The following is a 21,366-nucleotide window of genomic DNA, read 5'->3' on the forward strand; positions in this document are numbered from 1 at the left end:
TTAACATGATGAACATTTATGGCTTAGACTACTTGGTTTATTTAATATTCCTTTTACTTTGGCCTTGATGTAGGTTCTACAACATGTAATCACAGGATTGAGCCTTAGGTGTTGCAAATGTCTTCCTGTATTTTAATCATGTATTTTTTTACTCTCAAAGACTCTATACTGACATTACATTGGACTCACTGAGCTTCCCCAAACTCAGGCACACAAAGGAGCACGATCCAATTTGTTTAAACCAGTAGACTACAGAAAGAAAATGGTGAAAGAGCAAAAACTTTACTGTAACATCTAATAAGCAGAGATGTCTGGTTTAAGAGTGCAAAACGAATGCAGTTTTAGTATGTTGTAGCAGTTCTCCCGACCCTCAGAATCTGAATTTTATGGGGGTAACATTTTTCCAGGCTAGAAACACTTGGAGCTAATCCTTAGCCTTATAAACATCTCCTGACTTCTGCATTTTCCACAGTTCATGATGGATTACTTGCACCCCAATAAATGAAGCAGACCCAGACCCACAAGAGACATGCAGTTCCTGCCAGAAAGCATTCAAGACCTTTTTTGCAAACCAAGGCTAACTGAAAAAGAGGGATTCCACACACCCCTGTCACAATCCAGCCCTGGCAGAGGCTTGTGGCCCCAGAGATGAGAGCAGGCCGCAAGGAAACGTGCTGGGACCCAAGTCACTGGGAGGACCCCTGGACTTGGGCGGATGGAAGAGCTGGAGAAGCGCTGGACCAAAGGGCGGCGGGCTACGACTAGGTTCTGTCCGCAGCTCTGCCCGTGGCAAGCTGGGGGTCCCCGGGCAAGTCAGCTCGCGCCTGTGCCCCGGGTCGGGCAGCCCCCCGGCTGTGCAGGGGGCCGCGCCGCGCGCTCCGGGGAGTCTCCCCCTGCCTTGCAGGCGCGGGATGCGCAGGAGGAACCATTCCCGCCCGCCGAGTCTGCAGAAGTTAATAGTTAATGGGCGGCTGCTGTTCCCAGCCCTGTCCCCCCGCCCGGCCCGGCGCTTTACTCACCGCTGTCCAGCCGCACGAGCTGGGGCAGCCGGTAGGTGCTAACCAGCTGGTCCAAGGGGACGGACACCGCGCTCCACTTCACATCCTTGAGACAGGATCCCAGCGAGGGGCCCGGGTCCATCTTCCCTTCCGCCTCCGGGCCCGGGGAGGGGGAGTCAGGCTGGCAGGCGGCTGCGGCTCCTGCCCGCCAGGGTGCTGCAGCCAACAGGACGGAGCTCGCCTTGCTCAGCGGCGGCTGCTGCTGCTGCCGCCGCCGCCTCCGCCTCCGCTTCCCCGGGACATGCTAAGCTTGGCGAAGCGCAAGGTGACACCCGCCCAGCGGCTGCGGCTGCTCCTCCAGCCCCCCGGGGCTGCTCCCCGCTCGGCTCGCAGCTGCGACTGGCCCAGGAAACGCCATCCCAGCACTGACTAATCACCAGGGTGCGAGAGACGCCTGCGCAGCTGCTGCTCCTCCCCGCTCCCAAAAGGAAAGTGCCGGGCTGGCTGGCTGGCTCCCTCCTGCTCTCCCTGAACGGGGGAGGCTCTGGCACCGGAGCTCCGTGCAAAGTCTGTCCCGCTCGCTCCCCCCTCTGACCGCTCCGGCAACCTGCAGCCGCCAGCCTGGAGCCCCTAGCAGGCAGCCCCCGGGCTGCGGCTTGGCGGGCGCAGCTCCTGAGAGACATCAATAGAGCAGGGCGTACATTTGCCCTACAGTACTGCCCAGGGGTCAATGCCCAGCTTGGCCACTGACTTGCTTTGACACGCTCTGCATCTCCCGTTCCCAGCTGTGAAATGGGATAACCGCTGTAAAGCTCTTAGAGAGCCCTGGGTCGGGAGTAATAACTGCTGTTTACACAGCAGCAGGAGCCGCTGTGGCCCTAAACAGCCAACTAAAAGGTTGCTGTCCCAACTAGCGGTTACATATTTCTTCTTCCCAGTGGGATAAAGTGGTTTGCCTTATTGATCATTGCTTGAGCACCTAAACTCCGCCTCTGAGTCTGCTCCAGGCTTTGGGGTTTGTTTGCATAACCTGTATTTCATCACCCATCTGCAAACATCTACATCTAATCTCTAGAGATGGTATTTTATAAAATGTTAAACCATAAACTTCAAAAAAGACACTGGCTACAAAGACCCCCCAAACTTATGATTCTCCTGTAGAACAGTGAAGTCTTAAAGGGCACTTTGTCCTCTTTTACACCAGTTAACAGTAAAATGTGCAAGTGGGTTTGCATAATTTCAAAAGCAAATTCCACATCTGGAAAGATAATGCTACTAATTTTACAAAGTGTTTGAGCTTTGAAAATTGTTCAGAGTGCTATCCTGCAGTGAGTTCCCAGAATTTTTGTTAGCAAAACCTCTTAAGCAGCAAAAAGAACACAGACTGACACAAAGTATATACAATATGTAATTTCCTTTAACATAAATTGTGTGTATTTTAAGAGAAACAACTCTCTGGGCTCTCTTCTCTTCACAGATATGAGATTTCCATTTTTTTATTTCCCTGTACATGGAGGGAAGACAACAGATCCCTTTGAATATACTTTTGTGTTTAAACTAAGTATTATTTATTATTATTATTTGTATTACTGTAGTGACTAAGAGCCCTAGTCAGGGACCAGGACCACCTTGTGCTGCTACATGCTGTACAAACACAGGTAGACAAATATTCAGCAGTTTCACTCCTCTTATCACAGCAATTTGGATTTATAGGAGTTTGCATTAAATCTCTTCACCATTTAATTCAGTGTTGGAGATTTTGCCTGTGGAATTCACATCACATTAGGAAAGATATCCAATTAAGCCATAGATCAGTTTTTCAGTTTTCACTTGTGATAATGTTTGCATATTTAGGACATGAAGATGATTAGATCAGGAATTTTGACTTATGATTATTACATATGGGAATATTAAACATATGTTTGGTTATCATGGCATGAAATTTATCTGTTCAATTATGTTTTTAAACCAACCATTAGACTTCTTTTCAGAAGGGATTTTGTTATGAAGTCTTTATTTTGGAGAACCCGTATTTTATGTAACATTGTGATTCTTTACAATGAGTGTAGGATGTGCAGATTGCTAGGCAATGGAGAACTGTTTTAAATCCATAAATAAAACAAATCAATGGAGGAACTAACTCTAAGTCATTATATTGTATAATGTGATGAGTTTACTGTGTTCACTTTGTTGTCAGAACTCTGATTTTATTAATTAGGTTGGGTGGATTGCATTACAATTGACCCAGACTGTGGCTGATCCTTCTGCTAGTGCACAAAAGAGGTAAGATGGCAAGGAGCCTTCTCCCTCCTTGTAGCCCTTCAAACATCCCACAAAGGGGCCAGATTTGCAATCTCTGCTAGTGCCCCCTGGACAGCAAGCAAACTCAAATGGGTGGGGAGGAGGAAGGACCATCCATAGATTTACCCCCTCCACTTGCTCTGAACATCAAGATGTGTCAGCTGCAGAAAGAAGTACAAACTGCACAATCCTAAAGGCAGCAGTTTTGAGACCTATTGTGCTACAGACAAACCTAGGTTAGATTGTTTGCTTCCCATAGGACAGTGTGGTTTGAGCCTGTGCCTCAATTGTTCGATCTGACTCAGTTTCTTCAGAGCTCTGATGGTGGAAAACCTTCTTTCTTTGTTCTCAATTATGGTACTCTCAGGTGTTATTTGTAACAATAGTAAGCATTAAAATATATTCAGACACAAGTGTGATTTTTTAATTTGTGTCCCCTTAATAAATTAATGTTTGAAAAGTGCTTGGAAATCCTTGTGAAAAGAACTGTTGAAATGGAAAGTGATATTATATTAGCTAAAAGCATTATTCTAACTTGGAAAGCAAAAGAATGGTTTGAACTTGCCACTGGTGTAACACTCAGTGAATGTAGCATATAAAATATAAATTATTATAAAATAATTTACAAGACCATGGTTAAGACACTCTGTTCACTGGGCCCCGAAGCACCTTTCTAGCAAAAACTGTTTTTAAACTTGGCGCTGGCTAACATGCTTTGAATTCCAGTGTAGATATGCCTCGGAATATGGTTTAAAGCTTGCCTCCCTCAAACCTCATGCAAGTCATGTGTTGCTGTACTGGGAGAAATGTGTCTTTCTGCCTCACCTGGGGATAGTTATTGCTAATTTCTCTGAAGATTTTGAGCAAACACAAAGCAGAAAACTGTATTCAGATCTCTTTATTTACATAGGTGTGCTTCAAACAAATTTTTAATGTCAGACATTTCCAAATTCCATTTTCTCTCCCACTGGTGGATTTGCCTATCTTCTACCTCCTGAAATCCTAATCTATTGTTATTGCTCAATTTTCATAGGATGTACGTTTGATTTTTTAGAAGGTGACATCTACATTTTGACTAAAATTGGTTTATCTAGTGCTGAGCAAATAGACATCCTGAAGTTAATAAGGATTCAAAAAGTTCAGTCAGTTTTAAAAATCTCTATGTTGCACTTCAAGGGAGTCATGGAACATGGCAGAGTGAACTCCCGAATGTGCTGAGGCTATCTACCAGCATCCACCCCCGTCTACTGCTGGACACCATCCTTTTCCCCTCCAGAAGCCAAAAACTGTACATCTTAACCTGTGCTGGTACCCATGAGATCAGCTCAAGTAGCAATGGCAAGCTCCTCTTCGATCTGCAAATCCCAAAGAAGAGAGACACCCCCCACCCGATCCCATCCCAGATGTCCACCACTGACAGTGAGAATGTGCTGACTCAAAAAGTGACTGCAGACACTTTGGCAATTAAAGCTACAGTCACTAGTAGAAGGGCTGCCCAAATTGAGATACACCTCAGGGATATAAAATTAATTAAAGCTAAATTGACTGAGCTGGAAGGCAGATTATACAGAAACAATCTTATAATCATTGGAGTCCCTTAGGGAGAAGAACGAGGGAAACCCCTGGAATTTATCCCCAGACTTTAAACAGAAATTCTCAGTCTGCCTGCAGACTTTGTACTTTACAATAGTACCTCAGAGTTACAAACTGATCATTCAACCACACACCTTATTTGGAACTGGAAGTATGCAATCAGGCAGCAGCAGAGACAAACAAAAAAACAAATACAGTACAGTATTGTGTTAAATGTAAATGACTAAAAAAATAAAGGGAAAGCAGCATTTTTCTTCTGCATAGTACATTATCAAAGCTGTATTTAGTCAATGTTCAGTTGTAAACTTTTGAAAGAACAACCATAATGTTTTGTTCAGAATTATGAACATTTCAGAGTTACAAACAACCTCCATTCCTCAGGTGTTCATAACTCTGATATTCTACTGTATATTGAAAGAGCCCACAGGTCTCTGGCCTGCCCCTGAAGCTAACCTCAGAGCCCTGACAATCAAATTTCTCAGGTTCACAACCAAAGAATCTGTCCTAGGCATGGTAACAGAAAAAGAAAGCTTGGCTGGGACAATCCCCCATCTAAAATTACCATTTTTCAGAATTTTGCCAGGGAAGTTGTGGAGCAGAGGGCAGCTTTTGTCAGGTCTAGGGCACTGGTAAAATAAAAGGGCCTAAAGGATTATATGAGGTTTCCTGCATTGTTTCATGTAATAGCTGGAAATGTGACCCGTTCATTCTGAAAACCTCAGGAGCCAGAGAGCTTCATAAATAACTTAGAAATGACTTTTGGTGTGTTTTGTTCCTGGTTACACCAACTGCTGGTGTTTTCTTTGCCTTGGCATTCTTGCAGACCTAACTCACTCCCATTATATTGACAGCCCACCACCTTTGCTCATAGCTGGATGTGGTGAAGTGGGACCCATATATAGGCTGTGTTTTCTACATGGCGTTTTTAATTACGACAATATGGCACGGACATGCATGGACTGTCCTACTGATGAATATGTAATGCTATGTATGAATATGTAATGTAACACCCTGCTAACTGTGAATTGTTGTGTCTGTGATTGCTTTAATGAGCTGTCTGATGCTGAGGGAGTAGAAACAAAACATGGCCCCCTCACCCCCCAACCCCACATTGGTGAACTACAACAAATTTATTCTGAACCCTTTCTTAGCAAGCATCAGGTGGCTCGATGCAGGCAGGACCGGCTCCAGGGATTTTGCCACCCCAAGCGACGGGGGGGTGGGGGCAATAGCCATGATCAGCAGCACTTCCTGAGGGACCCACCACCAAATTGCCACCGAAGACCTGGATGTTCCGCCCCTTTCCATTGGCCACTCCAAGCACCTGCTTGCTGCACTGGTGCCTGGAGCCAGCCCTGGATGCAGGGAAGGCCAGCTTCTCTTAAGGTAGGCAGGCGGGAGTGAGTCAGGGTATTTGCACATTGTTGAGAACCCTGAGAACAGAAGGTGGTCTCCTCTGATTTGGACTGTGCCATTCCATTGCTGGTGGATACCTGCAGCATGGACCTAGAGACTATAGTAAGGGAAGCTACCTACAATCATGCTAGCTTACCTCCTTATATTGCTGCAAGACTGTGTGTCTGGGGACACTGGTTTAGCTGCTTGCACTTAAGGTTGGGGTAACAGTTGTTGGATTGTTTAGTGGTTGTAAACTGTTTGAAATATAGGGAATGGCAACTCCAGCAGAAAATTCCCACCACAAGGGAACTCTGACTTTTCAAGAATCTGCTGCTTGTAATTAGACACAGTGTCCCTGATCCAAAACCCTTCTGAGCCTATGTGTCCTACACAATCTCAGAGACGGCTATAACCACCTTTGGGAAACTTGCTACATTATGGACTTCAAATATTCCCCATACATCCCCTTTGTTGGGGATATTTCCCATGTGGGGTTGTTATTTATAACAATTTTTGGACCCCCAAGAGTAGTGAGGGGCTACCTACACCTGTCCCCCTGGAGTATGAAAAGGGTTTAGCTATGCATAGTTAGAGATGTTCTTTCAACATGCATTGCCAAGTACATGAACGTTCATACATTCCTGCAAATTATTTTGTTTTTTTCCTTTTTGTTATATTCTATTTGGTTCTCGTGTGTCCCATTCTCATTATCTTGCCCAACCCATCTTTCTTCCCCTTTTCTCTCTCCTGATCTTCATAGTCAGAAAAATGACATGACTGATTTACAGCAAGCCTCACTAGGTGGCTGCATCTAATGTTGATGCCTTCCCCCAAGTCTCCTGCACCTACCTTATTTGGTAGCAATCTGACAAGTGCCGAGCATCTGGCAAGGTAATCCAAAATCTGTGTCCCTGCTCTCATGGGATTGCGTGAAGGGAGCAGGGTGGGATGCAATAGAGCAAATGACACAAATATTCCATTCCCCTCATTTGTAAGATCACATATGAGAAAAATGTTGGTCATGAATTTCAATTTTACTTCCTGGAATGTAAAGAGACTCAACGCTCCAATTAAAAGAAAACAAGTGTACTCATTATTAAAGAGAACAAAGGCAGATGTAGTGCTTTTGCTGGAGACACACTTGACCACAGATAGGACTGTTAATGTAGAACATGACTGGGTAGAAGAAACAGTGTCTTGCTGCTTGTCATTCACATCTAGAGGGGTAGCCATAATCTTCTATAAAGCACTGGCAGTAACATTCTCTGAGTCAATTTCAGATAATCAGGGCAGATTTTTAATCCTGAAAGTAAACACAAATGTATCTGAACTAATCATTGTAATATGTATGGACCTAATGTTCGATCCCGAAACCTTCATAGGCTTTACTAAATTACATGGAGAACCCGATATCCCTATTGTAATTTCTGGGGATTTTAATGAAGTGCTTGATCCTTTTGTGGCTAAATCTTGTCTGCAGGGCCATACACAAATGAAATGGACCTGAAATTGTACATTAAAGTTCTGGGACTATGTGATATCTGGTGGTTCTGGTGCTTTGAAAGAGAATACTTTTCGTATCGTCTTAGTAAAATTCATCTGAATGATAGCCTGGCTCCACCTCAGCATTGTAACCTTTGCTCATACAAGGTGCCATAGAGCAGGATTTCTCACTCTATAGATCAGGACCCAAAATCAATTTGCCAGAATGCTTCAAAGGGTAGCATGGCAGCTCCTGTCCCATGGGGCTGGTTGGGCTTACCTTCCTGCTCCAGGCACTGCAACTTCTGGGGTCTCAATGCCACTCAGGTTTGGTCCAGTCATCTTGATGACAGGAGTCCGGGTAAGCCAAATTTGAGTGAGTGGCACTGCAACCCCATGAGTTGGGTCACAACTCCACTCCCACAAATTTGGTCCAGTCAGGAGGGTGGGGCCAAACCTGAGTGGCGCTGCAATCCTGGAGGTTGCAATTCTTGGAGCAGCGAGCCAAGCCCAGTCAGCCCGACAGCACAGGAGCTGCAGGAGCCACCACTGTGGAGTGAATGCCAAACAAGATGCAATCAAAACCACGCCGGGTCTCTGCCCCAAGACTATTTACTGGGTTGCAACAATAAACATTTACAAATGGGTCCTGAGCCCATAAAAGTTGAGAACCACTGCCAGAGAGGGATCTGTGGGAATAATATGGGCACACCTTGCCTTCTTCCATATTGTCCTTTATGCTTTGAACAACCTAAGACAGTGTCTGACACCCCTTTCTCCATTCAAATCCCTCCTTAAAACTAATTTATTCCACAAACCCCACCAATGCTAATTTGCATCAATGATACTGTCACTCACCCAACCTTGGAAGGAAAACATAATTTAAAAGCAAATAAAGATATACTCCAAAATATCATCCTTTGAGTCACTGAGTAATTCTTGTGCCAGTTCTATTATTTCTGTTTAGATGACAATCCCAGCAGGACCATGTCTTCTTTTTGTCTTGTCATATCTAATAACAGTGCAAAGAATAAAGTGTTCCCAATGAAGAGAGTTGAATTGCCCCTGGTCTTTGGGTGGTGTTGGAGTTGGAAGACTTGAGTATGGGAGCCTTCTTCCCTTGGTGCATCATTTCTTTGTACATGGTCCTGAAACAATCATAGTATCTGTGATAATCCGGGGAATCAGTTCAGGTACAACTTTCATAAAATTAACCAGAATTTGTAATTGCTATATCATTGAATGAATGCTTCAATGTGTAGTGAGGCAACTATGGGCTGACAGGGTCCCTAACATGTTTCACCCATCCTATCAAGAAGAAGCAATAGAACAAAAGAAGTCATTAATCTTAACATCTGGACTCTGGCTGAACAATGGATATGCTAAAGAGGGTGTCTGAGCTGGAAAACCTGTTCAGTCAAGTTTATCTGGGAGGGGAGTGGAGAATGGAAAATCCCCAAGCAGGAGAAAAAAGTGACAGAGCAGGACTTTAAAAAGACTAATGAGGCTTAAGACAAAAGAAAGGAACAAAGGGGTCCAGTTTTGTAGCAGAGGGGACGTTTTCCTTCCAAAAGAAGCTGGGCTGGCTAGAGGGGGGTGGGAAGAGATAGCATAGTGAGTGAGAATGACTGACTCCATGATGCAAGAAGAAGCCATGTACAGGAAGGATGATCCTGAACATCCCAGAGAACTCTCTCCAAATCCCAAAGAATGTTCAGCGGTGGTGAGGAAACTGTGGTAGAAAAACGCATACATCTGTTTTATTGTTTTGATCAGACAAACAACTTTTCTCTTGTGCTATCTAAAATAAAGAGCTATTGTGTTAGAAATCTTTCCAAAGTCTATGTGTTATGTGCTTCGACTATCATGTGCCTGGAGAGGTAAACTGTAAACCAAAGTATTCACAGGTTGGAGCTCTGGGAACAAATGTGCTTAAGCTACAGGGGTGTCTTGCGGGGAACAGCACTGGGCACCTAGGACAGCTGGACCTCAAAGTCCCTTTTCTAACAGAGAGGTCAAAGAAACCATGTTGCATCCTTCTCAGACCAAGGAAAACATAAAAACACAAGGGTCCATCATGGTGGGACCCAAATAGAGCAGCCTAGTGAGTGTCCAGCAGGGGGAGCTTTACCAGGGCTGCAACAGTACTTACCTAAGAGGAGGGATTGCTCCATCCTATCACCAGCAGGTGAAAAAAATCACCCTGAAGAAGCAGGAAGAATTCACACCCCTTCCATACCATAGTGTTGATCTGGCCAGAACCCCCGGTTGGAGGAGAATGCACTATCTAAAAGGGATGAAGCACTGGGCAGATTCCTACTGTGTACTGGGGAACTAAGGAAAGAATTGTTTCTCCCTAATGTAGACAGTGATTGTCACCCTCTTTTAACAGAGGATAAAATGATCTGGAGTAACCAGTAAAAGAAAGTACCCATGTTCTAAATCTTGATTAAGATATAGAAATGTGTTTGGTATGGACCAAATTTGGCCCTCAGTTACACCTGTGCAGATCCACTGCTCATTGGTGTAACCAGAGCAGATTTTGGCCCCATTTCTTTGTTTACAATTTCTTGTCCAAATTCTGTTCTCACTTAGACCAGTGATAACCCAGAACAACAAATCAACTGAATTACTCTGGATTTTTACTGCTGTAACTGACAGCAGAATTTGGCAAAACATTCATTCATAAAGACATGGTAGAACCAATTAAATTAACAATCAACTGGGGATACATAACTCCCATGCCAAAAATCATTATAATTAACCAAATCAGAACAAATCAACAGCACTCCCTCAGCTTAATATTCTTTATTTGATTGTGTGTGTGAAGTGGTTGTTCTTAATTAAAAAAAACATAAAGGATCTGATTCTGTTTTTCTTATACTTGTATATATCAGGAGTTACTCCACTGAAGTCAGTGCTATAATACCAGTACAAAACTGGGTTCTACTTAGAGCAGGAATCAGATTTTCAATGTATTTATACTGGGAGAAAATGATAGTGTATATATTAAAAGGCCACAAAAACTCAATTACCACTGAATATGCTTTTATTAATACTCAGATCATCTAGTATAAAGGAACAAATTGATAAGAACATTAGAAAACTTTGTAATGGAATATTTTCAGTATGTTAATTATTTTACAAAACTATAAACTTCTTATCAGCAATCTATTGACCACTGGAAACATTCCATTGTCCTGATGTATAAATTAAGAGGATGCATACATCCATGTGTAACATGATGAAGTCTTTTTCTTAGCATTGAGAGTCCAGTAAATAATAATCATTGATGATTTGGTGTTCTACACATGGTGTGTAACATTACATTAGTGTAAAGACATGTATTTATCAACTTCTGTTTTTTTCTTCATTCTGAAGTCTGTCTGTATAACGTATGCACATTAGATAATTTTTTCTTTTCTCTTTTGGTCCTGTTACACCTCGTTTTGCACTGGTATTGCAAAACAATACAAACTCTTTACACTGGAAAAAAACAAAAACAAAAACCAAACCACCAATTCCCCCCCCACCTCAAAAAAAACCCCACCCCAAAACTATCCAGAAACGTATGTTAAGTGACCACCCAAGGACACAGCAGAATCTCAGTTATGGTCTCTAATTTAATTGATGATGTCTCTAATTTAAACTTAATTCAGACTGTATTGGAAACCTTGGGAATATTTTAAATTGGCCATTTAGATCAGAGTGTTGCATGTCTGAGGGGCCCTTGTTGTAGGGTTCACTATGTGAAGAGACAGACAAAAAAAAATGAAGGCAGTTATTAACTTCAACAAGAGAAGGATTGTACATTTAGGTCCCATTCCTGCAAACACTGGCATATATGAATAGTCCCACTGTGCTGGTCATAAAGGTCCTAAATGCAAATAATTGATTTAACTTCACTTTAAAAACTAGGAAATAGAACATTCATGTATATACAGTACTGTAGCATTGTAAATGTCAACACTTACAGCAGCAAGATTTCTGTAACATACAGCAATTGCCTAAATAATCAAATTCATTTTAACACCTTTGTGTATTCCTATGAAATAGTTAACATTTCCTGAAGTAAGACAGAAGTGCAGGTGACATTTCACAATTGGCAGCAAGTTCTCTTTTTCTTACTTTCATTTAGATCCACCACATCTAAGTCACACAATACGCAGGAATTCTGCAAAACAAATTAAAATGAACATGGCATTAAGACGAATGCAGCAGCACTACATTAACATAGATGCTTGAATATTCTTCTCCATGAGTGGACTCATAAGGCAGCCCATCATATATTTTAGCTTTATAAAACATTTTAGTGTGTCACTGAATATATTTGTAGCTCTGAAGAGTCAAATGAAAGGCTGGACATTTTAGGGAGTTTTCTAATTGGATGAGTCTAGTGCCCATGGAAGTGACAGGCTGATAGGACATTCTCATACTATACTTGGCTCTAGCCTCTTTTCTGAGTCCTGAAAGATCCTAGGGGTGGGCATGTATGGTCTTCTGAGAAGACATCACAAGTCATGAGCTAATCCTGTAAATCTCTGCTCACTGGAGTGGTACATACTCATGTAGGTAGCGCTACTGACTGCTTGCATAAGTAGAGCTTTCCCTCTTGAGCAATTCAGCCCTAGTGTCATCTAGGACTTTAAATAAGCATCAGATTTTGCTATGACAAATGGTATGGTAGTTTTGTGATGTGCACAAATATCGGTACTCGTTTTCACATTTAATTTAAAAGTAGAAATGGATTTTATGCTCTAAAACCCCAATCTTCAGAGATCCTGTACAGTGGTACTGATGAATTGACCTATTTTGCCGATTTTTTCCTAATTTACTGTACAGTAATAGGAAGTATTATAAACTCCCTCAGCTCTGAGAAATTGGATTTGTTTAATCTCATCCCTCTCATTGGTGGAAAGTCAGCTCAAAGGAAGGGATCCAGCAGCACAAGGCACACACAACTCCTACTGGGATGGAGGGGGGCTCTGCAGTTCCAGGCAGGGACGTGTCTGGGGTAGCCAGGGATGTGCCAATTCAGTGCATCCTCTGCTGCTAAGGAATCCAAACAATAACTTAAACTAGCAGAACCCCACAAGAGACAAGTAGTGTGAAACATGCCCGCCCTTCCTCAATGATAACTCTCTTGGAGAAACAAGGGCCTTTCTGGAGCCAGGGATAACAATTGCTCCTTTCTGTTCCAGCTATGGTGACCTGAGCCCAGGATATCAAAGGTCCTAAACTCATATTTCAGTAAATGAAATGGACTTGTTTAGGACCTGCTTTGCAGATGAGCTGAGCACCAACAAATCCAGTTGAAGTCAATGGGAGTTGCAGGTGTTCAGCATCCTTTTAAAAAAATGAATCAGACCCTTTATTGTTATGAAGGAAGTTAACTTATCTTGGCATATACATTATAGTTCAGTAGTTTTGCTAGCCAATTTTTTTTAATCCAAGCAACTCCCAGCATTTAATTAAACTCAGTCTTAACAGAAGTAAAACCATCAAAATAGCATTGTACAATAGTAAAACATTTATTTACTAACGTTAAGAGAAGATAATAATCCCAGCACAAGGTTTTGGCCTAAGGCCCTTCCTGTATGTGATGAGATATATTAAATTGGGCAATTAATACTGACAAGAAAAACAATCAAAACCAGTTATGCAGTGTACTTGTAGCAAACATCTTAAGTCCCTGAGAGGTGGGACACTGAACCCCAGAATGAGGAGATAAAAACATGAGACCTTTTGTTATGCAGATAAAGAAAAAATGTTTCCAATTTCTCTACTTACTATTCTTTCCTTTTCTGCTTGGCTTGTTTACCAAGAAAGCAATGATACACAGAGACATACATGCATCCAAGAGGAGTCCCCCACTTTCTCTCTGAATCCAGCAGCCAGTGGCTCTCAACCTTTCCAGACTACTGTTCCCCTTTCAGGAGTCTGATCTGTCTTGTGTACCCCAAGTTTCACCTCACTTAAAAACTACTTGCTTACAAAATCAAACATAAAAATAAAAAAGTGTCACAACACACTACTACTGAAAAATTGCGTGCTTTCTCATTTTACCATATAATTATAAAATAAATCAATTGGAATATAAATACTGTATTTACATTTCAGTGTATAGGATATAGAACAGTATAAACAAGTCGTTGTCCATATGAAATTTTACTTTGTACTGACTTCGCTAGTGCTTTTTATGTAGCCGGCTGTAAAACAAGACAAATATCTAGATGAGTTAATGTACCCCTGGAAGACCTCTACGTACTCCTAGTTAAGAACCGCTGCCAGTAGCAATACTTACATGTTTCTTGCTACAGAGGCCAGCTGTTGAAAGGGATATCTCTTTACCTCTTTGAGGGAATAGGCGTCATGGAACTCAAAGCATGGACCTGGGCCAGAAAATGACGGAAAAATGTCCCGCAAAATGCAGAACAATTGATAGGTATGACTGGGAGACTATACAGAGTATGAACTTAGATTTCAAAGGGCATAAGAAATTAAATGTTGGATATTTGCCTTATGGTTTGGGGTTTTTTAAAGTTTCAGTTAAAATGGTTCAGCAGGGTGGGACAGGAGTTGGAATCAGCAGGAGCTGAATATGGCAGCAGGGGAATGGGCTAGGAGTAGAAGTGGACAGGGAAAGGGGGAACAAGTGTTTATAACTACTAGAAAACACTCCCCTACAGAACCGGGATCTGAATCCATTATTTCTGAGTCTCAACATTCTATTCACAGTAAACAGCTGTAAAACCCACAAACAAAGTGTGTCTTTCTCTCTTTCTGGGGCAGGTCCTCATAGAAGATAACAGCCTTCTACTGCTACCAGTTACTCAGTTAACTCAAGGGACACCTGGTAGGACTCTGTCGTATGTAAGCATCCCACCCCTGCTGAAGACCAATATGCAGGGTCAATATGGATTCACATGATGGAAATTTTGTTTTTCCAATGTTTAAGTTTTTTTAAAAACATAGGAAATTATATAAAACCCCCAACATTAAAAGAATGTTAAGATTGCAAAGTCAAGAACTCAATAATTAGGAAATACCAGAATAAAGGCTGTCTTTGCAACCTTTATTCTGCTCCCTTGTATGTATGCATTATGATGGTCTTTAGCTACATGATCACCAGGGATCCTAGTTTTCCATGATAAAAAGCCCAAAATTCTCTGATTAAACCCCCCCCTAAAAATTGGTGTTTTTTCATGTTTAAAATGCAGTTTTAGTTTCCCTAGCCACTATATAGGTATTAGTTGAACACAATGTTTTATTGATATATCTACAATTTTTAAGCAAGTTTGAAGCCCACCAGTGCCATCAATCATTATAATAAAATATAATTAATAGAACTGCAATTTGTATTTCTTACATATGCCCAATACTTTTATGTTGAGCGGTGGAGTTCGGCTGTCAGCCCTTTTTTTGTTAACGTGGCGACCCAGATAATGGGGGCTTGGATAAACAGGGTTCTATTGTTGTTGGGTTTTTTTTTTTTTTTTTTTTACAAAATGAAAAAACTAAGGATTCTCTGTAAAAAACGCAAATTCCACATTTTTCTGTGGCCAACAGATTTCTAGGATCATACTATTTTTTCCATCAGACCTTCGACCACATCCAGTGTACAGGGCAGCACTCCCTGAATGAGCACCAGTTGACTTTTCTTTTTATATTCAATCATGTAATATGTAGACCCAGGAATTAGGTATTTCATGCCACTCAAATCCTGTACTGGTGGCAGAATTATTAATTTCTTCATGGGCTTTTCTAGATGCTGTCATTGTAGTATCTGAGATCTTTACAAACATAAATTCATTAATCCTCACAATACCACTCTGAGGGGATATTATTATCCCCATTTGACACATGGGGAACTGATGGATGTACAACAATTAAAGCAAAAATGATCAAATTCGCAACTGAGTGTCTGAAAATTTGAGAAGCCCAGGGTCTGCTTTTTCAGAGTACATGGCATTTAATAGCACTCTACGTATGTTCACAGCAGAGCTCCCAGTGACCACATTTGCATTTGTGAGCACACACTGCATATCTACAATCAGACCAGGTGGCTCAAGCTGATTACCCAGAGGAACCCAGTGAGGAACACACACACTGCTCACCTGTGAACATTTTTATGTGACTTGCCCAGCACCACACAGGAACTCTGTGACAGAGCCAGAGATAGAATCCAGTTCTCCAGAATGGCATGCAACTGCCTTAACAACAAGACTCTCCTTTCTCTTCAGTTCCCTTCCTCATTTACCACACACCATTCTTGTGCAACAATTGAGGCATGGGCCATACAGACAACAGCCTCATTCACTACACAACCCTGATTCACTCCCAGAGTACAGTCTGTCCTGTTCACAGAATGAGGAAATACTATGTGGTCATGTAACTAAAAACTGTATCATAATGCATTGTTTTAATATATCTTTGGGCATTTCATTAAATATAGTACAGATTAAATTAATTGAACATATAATCTTTCAGGTTTCATTATCTAAAACATCCCTAATCAATATAAAAGAACCATTATGAAACGGTTACAGTAGGTACTGTTCATACAGTGATACCTTTTCATCCAAATGGTATCCAATCATTAGGCTTTATATGTTACTCTCACCTTCAGTAGAGGAAAACTCTGGATAGAAACATTGTGCTCTGTTTTGATAGTTCTTTTGCTCAGTAAATACACATTTATTAAATACAGAAACTTGTTTTGATGGTTAATTGTATTTTTGGGGAGTGAAGAACATTGTTTTTTATGGTTTTGTTGTATTCTTCAGAGAATGGCAATTGCTCCTGGTATTTATTTTGCTGATTTGGGGGGAAGGGGAGTTTAAACATAGTTTCTTTCCTCCTCCCCCCAGTTAATATGATGTCATAACCAAGAATCCACAAAGACCAGACTTAAGTACAGAGACTATAATATTTTTGTCAAAAGCTATTTGGGATGACAACTGATCTTCAGCCATTAAACTGAGCAACATATGACAGTATGCATAAATCTAAATGCTAACTATTTTTTTTCTGTTTTTGTTTAAAGTGTGACTCATGACTGCAAGATGGGTCCCTTGGTAACCATGAGCAGTGTTATTAAACAGCTGTCATTGTCTAATGAGCAGGTTTAGGCAAATCTGAATCCAGACTCTTAAGAATTCTGAATAAATAAAATGCTATTATTTGTAAACATGCCTCTGCAAACTTTCAGAATACCTGATAAGCCCAAATAATAATGTCAGAAACATTAATTCACACTAAAGATTTTTTCAATAATATAAAGTCATTTAATAATAGCTGTTTGGATTGAACAAAAAACATGTATTAGCCATTCTCAAAATTATGGCCTGCCTCTGTTACTCAGGTGAGTAGTTGTAATGAGTTCAGGTGATCAGTTAACTTTAATAAGACAATTCATGTGAGAGCTGCAAGATTGAGTCCTTATTGTAAAATGATTTTCACAACTGGCGCACAACTTAAAAGTCTATATAATGTTGTTTTAACTATCTGATACCAGTGAGCACAAAAAATATGCCTCAAGCCCACTATAAAAATACAACACAATGGAAGATGTAGGGTAACTTGCTGCCATGGTTTAAAGTATGAGGCCCACTCTTTTATATTAGCAAGTGTAGTGAGAATAATTTTGAAAACAAATGTTCAATGTGTTTTAACACATTTCAGTGTTTCCTCCAACCTGAGAGTCCTTCAAACCACAAACTGCTCTAATTTTACAGAGTTCCAGGAAGCCCTGAATCTGTGCACAAATTATAGGTCCCCAGCATTCCGGTTGCAGGAAGAGACTATATAGTTAGTTAATAAAGTGCCAGCAGATGGAGCTCAAGAATATTTAGCAAAAATCCTGGGTTTTGTAGGACCAATAAAAGTTGTTGCTGTGAACCTGCAAATATATTTATCTCTGCAGCTTTTTACATCAGCTCTTCACATAACTCACCTGCTTCCTGGCAACCTGGCCCTAATGGCTTCCCCAGAGAACTTCTTAAAAGGGATTTCCTTTGTGGGATTGGTGTGAGATAATATGCTTTCCCTGGCCTATCTATATCCAGCAGGGGTGCATCTAGTCTTCACCCCCTTCTCCTGTGTGTATCCTGGGACAGGAGGATCAATGCCATAGAGACAAACTGGCCAAAGGGAAGGGAACTCAGAGACCTGTGCCTCGAGGAACGATTTTGGACCAGAACATTGTGTGGGGCTTTACCTTATTTAATGATGGGTAAATAAATGTTTTATTATTATGTAAGCAGAGTCAGGATGAGCTCTACCCTGACATCTGGTGGTAGATTATGGGGAGTGCGGAAAGAAGTTTCAAATATTCGCATTAGCATTTCAGTTATTTGCATGGGCACTCCCACCCCACTTAGCATACCACAAAGCAGCCTGGGATGGTTATTTTCACAGCTATGGGAGCCCCAATTTTGTTGTTATTGGGGCAGGAGCAATAAAATGTTGTCATCCCGATTAAGTAAATGAGGAACTACAAAACTGTCTTATGATAGAGGGTTTCATTGTCAACTAAAGAGCACTTGCTAGACAAGGGACATGGGTTCCAAAACCCAGTCAAGAGAGAGAGGCTGGGGACAGAGATCTGTACTTGGTGGTGCAGGCTCCTTGTGTGAGCCAGAAGCACCAGTTCCACCTATGCCTCTCTCCACTGTGGAATGTCAGAGTTAATTTTTGATTCCGTTAAGAATGTAAATGCAGGTTACTGAGCTGAATTCACTGGTACTGGGGCTCCCCTACTAAGCGCTGGAATCACTAACAGCTGAAATCACTGAAGAGCTGGACTTGCTGAGCTGAGAGCACTGAGTACTGTGCTAATGAGTGGGGGAGCCTGAAGCCATACTGTGGAGCAGAGCAGCTGGCAGAGTGGAGTGGAGCAGTTTGTGCAGCCACTGGGTGAGTGGAGCCAAGCAGCTCGCGAGGACGGCTGGTGGACCAGAGCAGTTGGCAGAGCGGAGCAGCCCACAGAGCAAGCGGAGCTGAGCTGTTTGCGGAGATGACTAGTGGAAGCAGAACCCCACGAAGAGGCAGGGCAGTTGGCCCCGAAACCACGTAAGGTGCCCCTTTCTACCCAGGCTGGGGAGGGGGACCTCTGCAGAGAGACTCTTGAGCTCTGGGGCTGCACTGACCTGGGACAGAGACTTTTGGATTGTGGGACTTTTGGGGCTGTGGGTGATTTGGGGATTGCTGGACTCAAGGGCCCCGAGAGAAGGACATGGCCCAATTTGCTGGAGTGGGTCTTTGCTCACGGTTTGACCTATGAACTCTAGCTGAGGTATTTTCCCAATTTAATGCTTGTTATTTGTCATGTAATTAAACCTTTTCTGCTACACCAAGACTCTGTGCTTGCGAGAGGGGAAGTATTGCCTCTTCGAGGCGCCCAGGGGTGAGTGTAAGATTTTCCCAGGTCACTGGGTGGGGGCTCGAGTTGGTTTTGCATTATGTTGTGGGGAAGGGACCCCTATGTATTGAACCCGGCCCTTGCTGCTATCGTTTTGGCCCAGCAGAAGGGTTACAATTATAAAACAGATGTACCACTGTACCCTGATGTGTGGATTACAGCACGGCGCCATTTTACACAGTTGCTGGTCACATTGCTGACTACATTCACTTCTCCAACATAGAGTTAGGGAGGTTAAAATTCAAGCAGTACATCTAGGTTTCACTGTTTTGTGAACAAGCAAATTATTTTGTTGTACCTGAAAATTTTGGTGAAACCAGAAGGCAGATTTTTGTTTTTATTGTAAACTCTGCTTTACCAGTTAAATTTGGAAAACTAAATAAAACTGAGGTGAGGAAGAACCTTATTTGAATCAACAAAACAAATTTCACTGGAAGACGGTAAACCACTGACCAAAATAATGTTACAGAAGCACCTGCTAACCCATCAGGGATTTCAAACATCTCCAGAAAAGAAGAAGTTTTACCACTGGCAAATTTGCAAATTCTCATTAAAACATTTTGCACAAGCACACACACAAAGTGGAAATTAATAAGTTTACACACCTCTAGTCAAACAGATGTTTGACATATAGCTTTCTCAACATGCTAAGACCTCTGTCAGCATGTCTATAGTATAGAAAATAAGCATCTTCTAAGATAAGTGAATATATTAAAGTCATACTTAGAATAACATGAATGCAAGTAACCTTACAGTTGAATGTCATTACACATTGCAGCCAAGTCTCTCAGGTTCTACACAATACACATTATGTAGAAACATGTAGGGTGACTAGACAGCAAGTGTGAAAAATCAGGAACGGGGTGGGCGGTATAGGAGCCTGTATAAGAAAAAGCCCTCAAAATCGGGACTGTCCCTATAAAATTGGGACATCTGGTCACCCTAGAAATATGAGCTTAATATATATTTGTCTTTGCAGCTAGTTGTATTTATAGTTATTAATTATTTTGTAGTTTTTCTGCTTACTTTAAAGAAAATTCCAGAGACACTGTTATTCTAACATACCTTATTATTCTTTATTCATAAAAGATACTGACTACTCAAACAGGATCTTTATGTTTCATCCCCCTTCTGTCAGTGATACTATAGCATGTTCACATAATATGATCATGCTTTCACGCTCTTCAAGTCATTTGGGTGCTTGAGTAAAGCCTAAAGGTCTCTCCCCTTGCCAACAAAGAAAATACACAAGGCTTTTTCTGTATGCTGCACAGTTGAAAGCAAAGTACAAAAGCTGCACACCTCATGCTGGAGAACACGGGGGAGACTAGCCAGTATCATGCCTTTGTAACATAAATGACAAAGGCATTGGCCCACTGTATCAATATCCAAATCTTTTTATCTCCTGGGCTTGAAATTACCATCATTGTTTGATTTAATCACACACAAAACTAATAATGTTGGAACATATTTAAGTGCTAATGAAAGTAAAGCAGCATGATGATAGGTAAACTGTGAACAGGAGATGAGCCATCTTCTTCTAACAACTCCGCATATTCACCTCAGTTTCCCTACCCTTTTCCATGCTAGATTTGTGCTTCTTTTAAAGCTAATGACTAGTTTAGCTAATGTATGTGTTTGTTTTGCAGCACAGACAAGAGTCCTGGATTAATCTGACTGAGACAATCAAAATCATTTCATTTATAACCAAAGATGCATTTGAATAAAGGTTTCTAGAATTAAAAAACTGTTCCCCTTAATCCTCAATATATTTAATATTGATATACAAATTTGCTAGTGAATCTTCACAACTGTTATTGCTTACCTGTAATTTGAACTTAAGATGTCTCAGCAACAGCAAACATGTCTATTACATTAAAAGTGTTTCCCAAACTGGGGTTCGTGAACCCCTGGGGGTTCACAAAATGTTACAGGGGGTTCTCGGGGAAAAACTCCCTAATGGCGGACAGAGCTGTCCCTAGGGACCCTGAGCAGGATGGGACACGGAGGAGACTTAACCTTCAAGACTCCTTATAAGAAATGGAAAGGGAAGTGGATATTTTTTGCTGTTTTTAAAAGTAAATGGGCAGCTAGTATTGTTTTTAAAATTATTATGAAGAACAAGGTTAAGCTTTGTTGTCACGTGCGTTGTTTGCCTGGAGTGCTCAAGAC

General features: G+C 41.6%; 2 protein-coding genes across 5 annotated transcripts in view; both read right to left on the reverse strand.

Moving 5' to 3' along the window:
• Positions 1-1,502, reverse strand: part of GAREM1 (GRB2 associated regulator of MAPK1 subtype 1) — a 124,448-nt gene extending 122,946 nt beyond the window's left edge. The window contains exon 1 of one of the 2 annotated variants that reach the window (XM_039527851.1): positions 1,020-1,502. In XM_039527851.1, the coding sequence (XP_039383785.1) occupies positions 1,020-1,140 (121 nt within the window). In that variant the 5' untranslated portion in view covers positions 1,141-1,502. The remainder of the gene's footprint in view (positions 1-1,019) is intronic. The other variant, XM_039527849.1, reaches the window with a different exon arrangement.
• Positions 1,503-10,824: 9,322 nt separating this feature from the next.
• Positions 10,825-21,366, reverse strand: part of LOC120399230 (ras-related protein Rab-10-like) — a 67,298-nt gene continuing 56,756 nt past the window's right edge. For 2 of the 3 annotated variants that reach the window (XM_039527298.1, XM_039527302.1), the window contains exon 6: positions 10,825-11,946. In XM_039527298.1, coding sequence (XP_039383232.1) covers positions 11,869-11,946 — 78 coding nt within the window. In that variant the 3' untranslated portion in view covers positions 10,825-11,868. The remainder of the gene's footprint in view (positions 11,947-21,366) is intronic. The other variant, XR_005595042.1, reaches the window with a different exon arrangement.

Source organism: Mauremys reevesii, linkage group 2, assembly GCF_016161935.1.
Source record: "Mauremys reevesii isolate NIE-2019 linkage group 2, ASM1616193v1, whole genome shotgun sequence".
In the NCBI taxonomy this organism is placed as follows: Eukaryota; Metazoa; Chordata; order Testudines; family Geoemydidae; genus Mauremys; species Mauremys reevesii.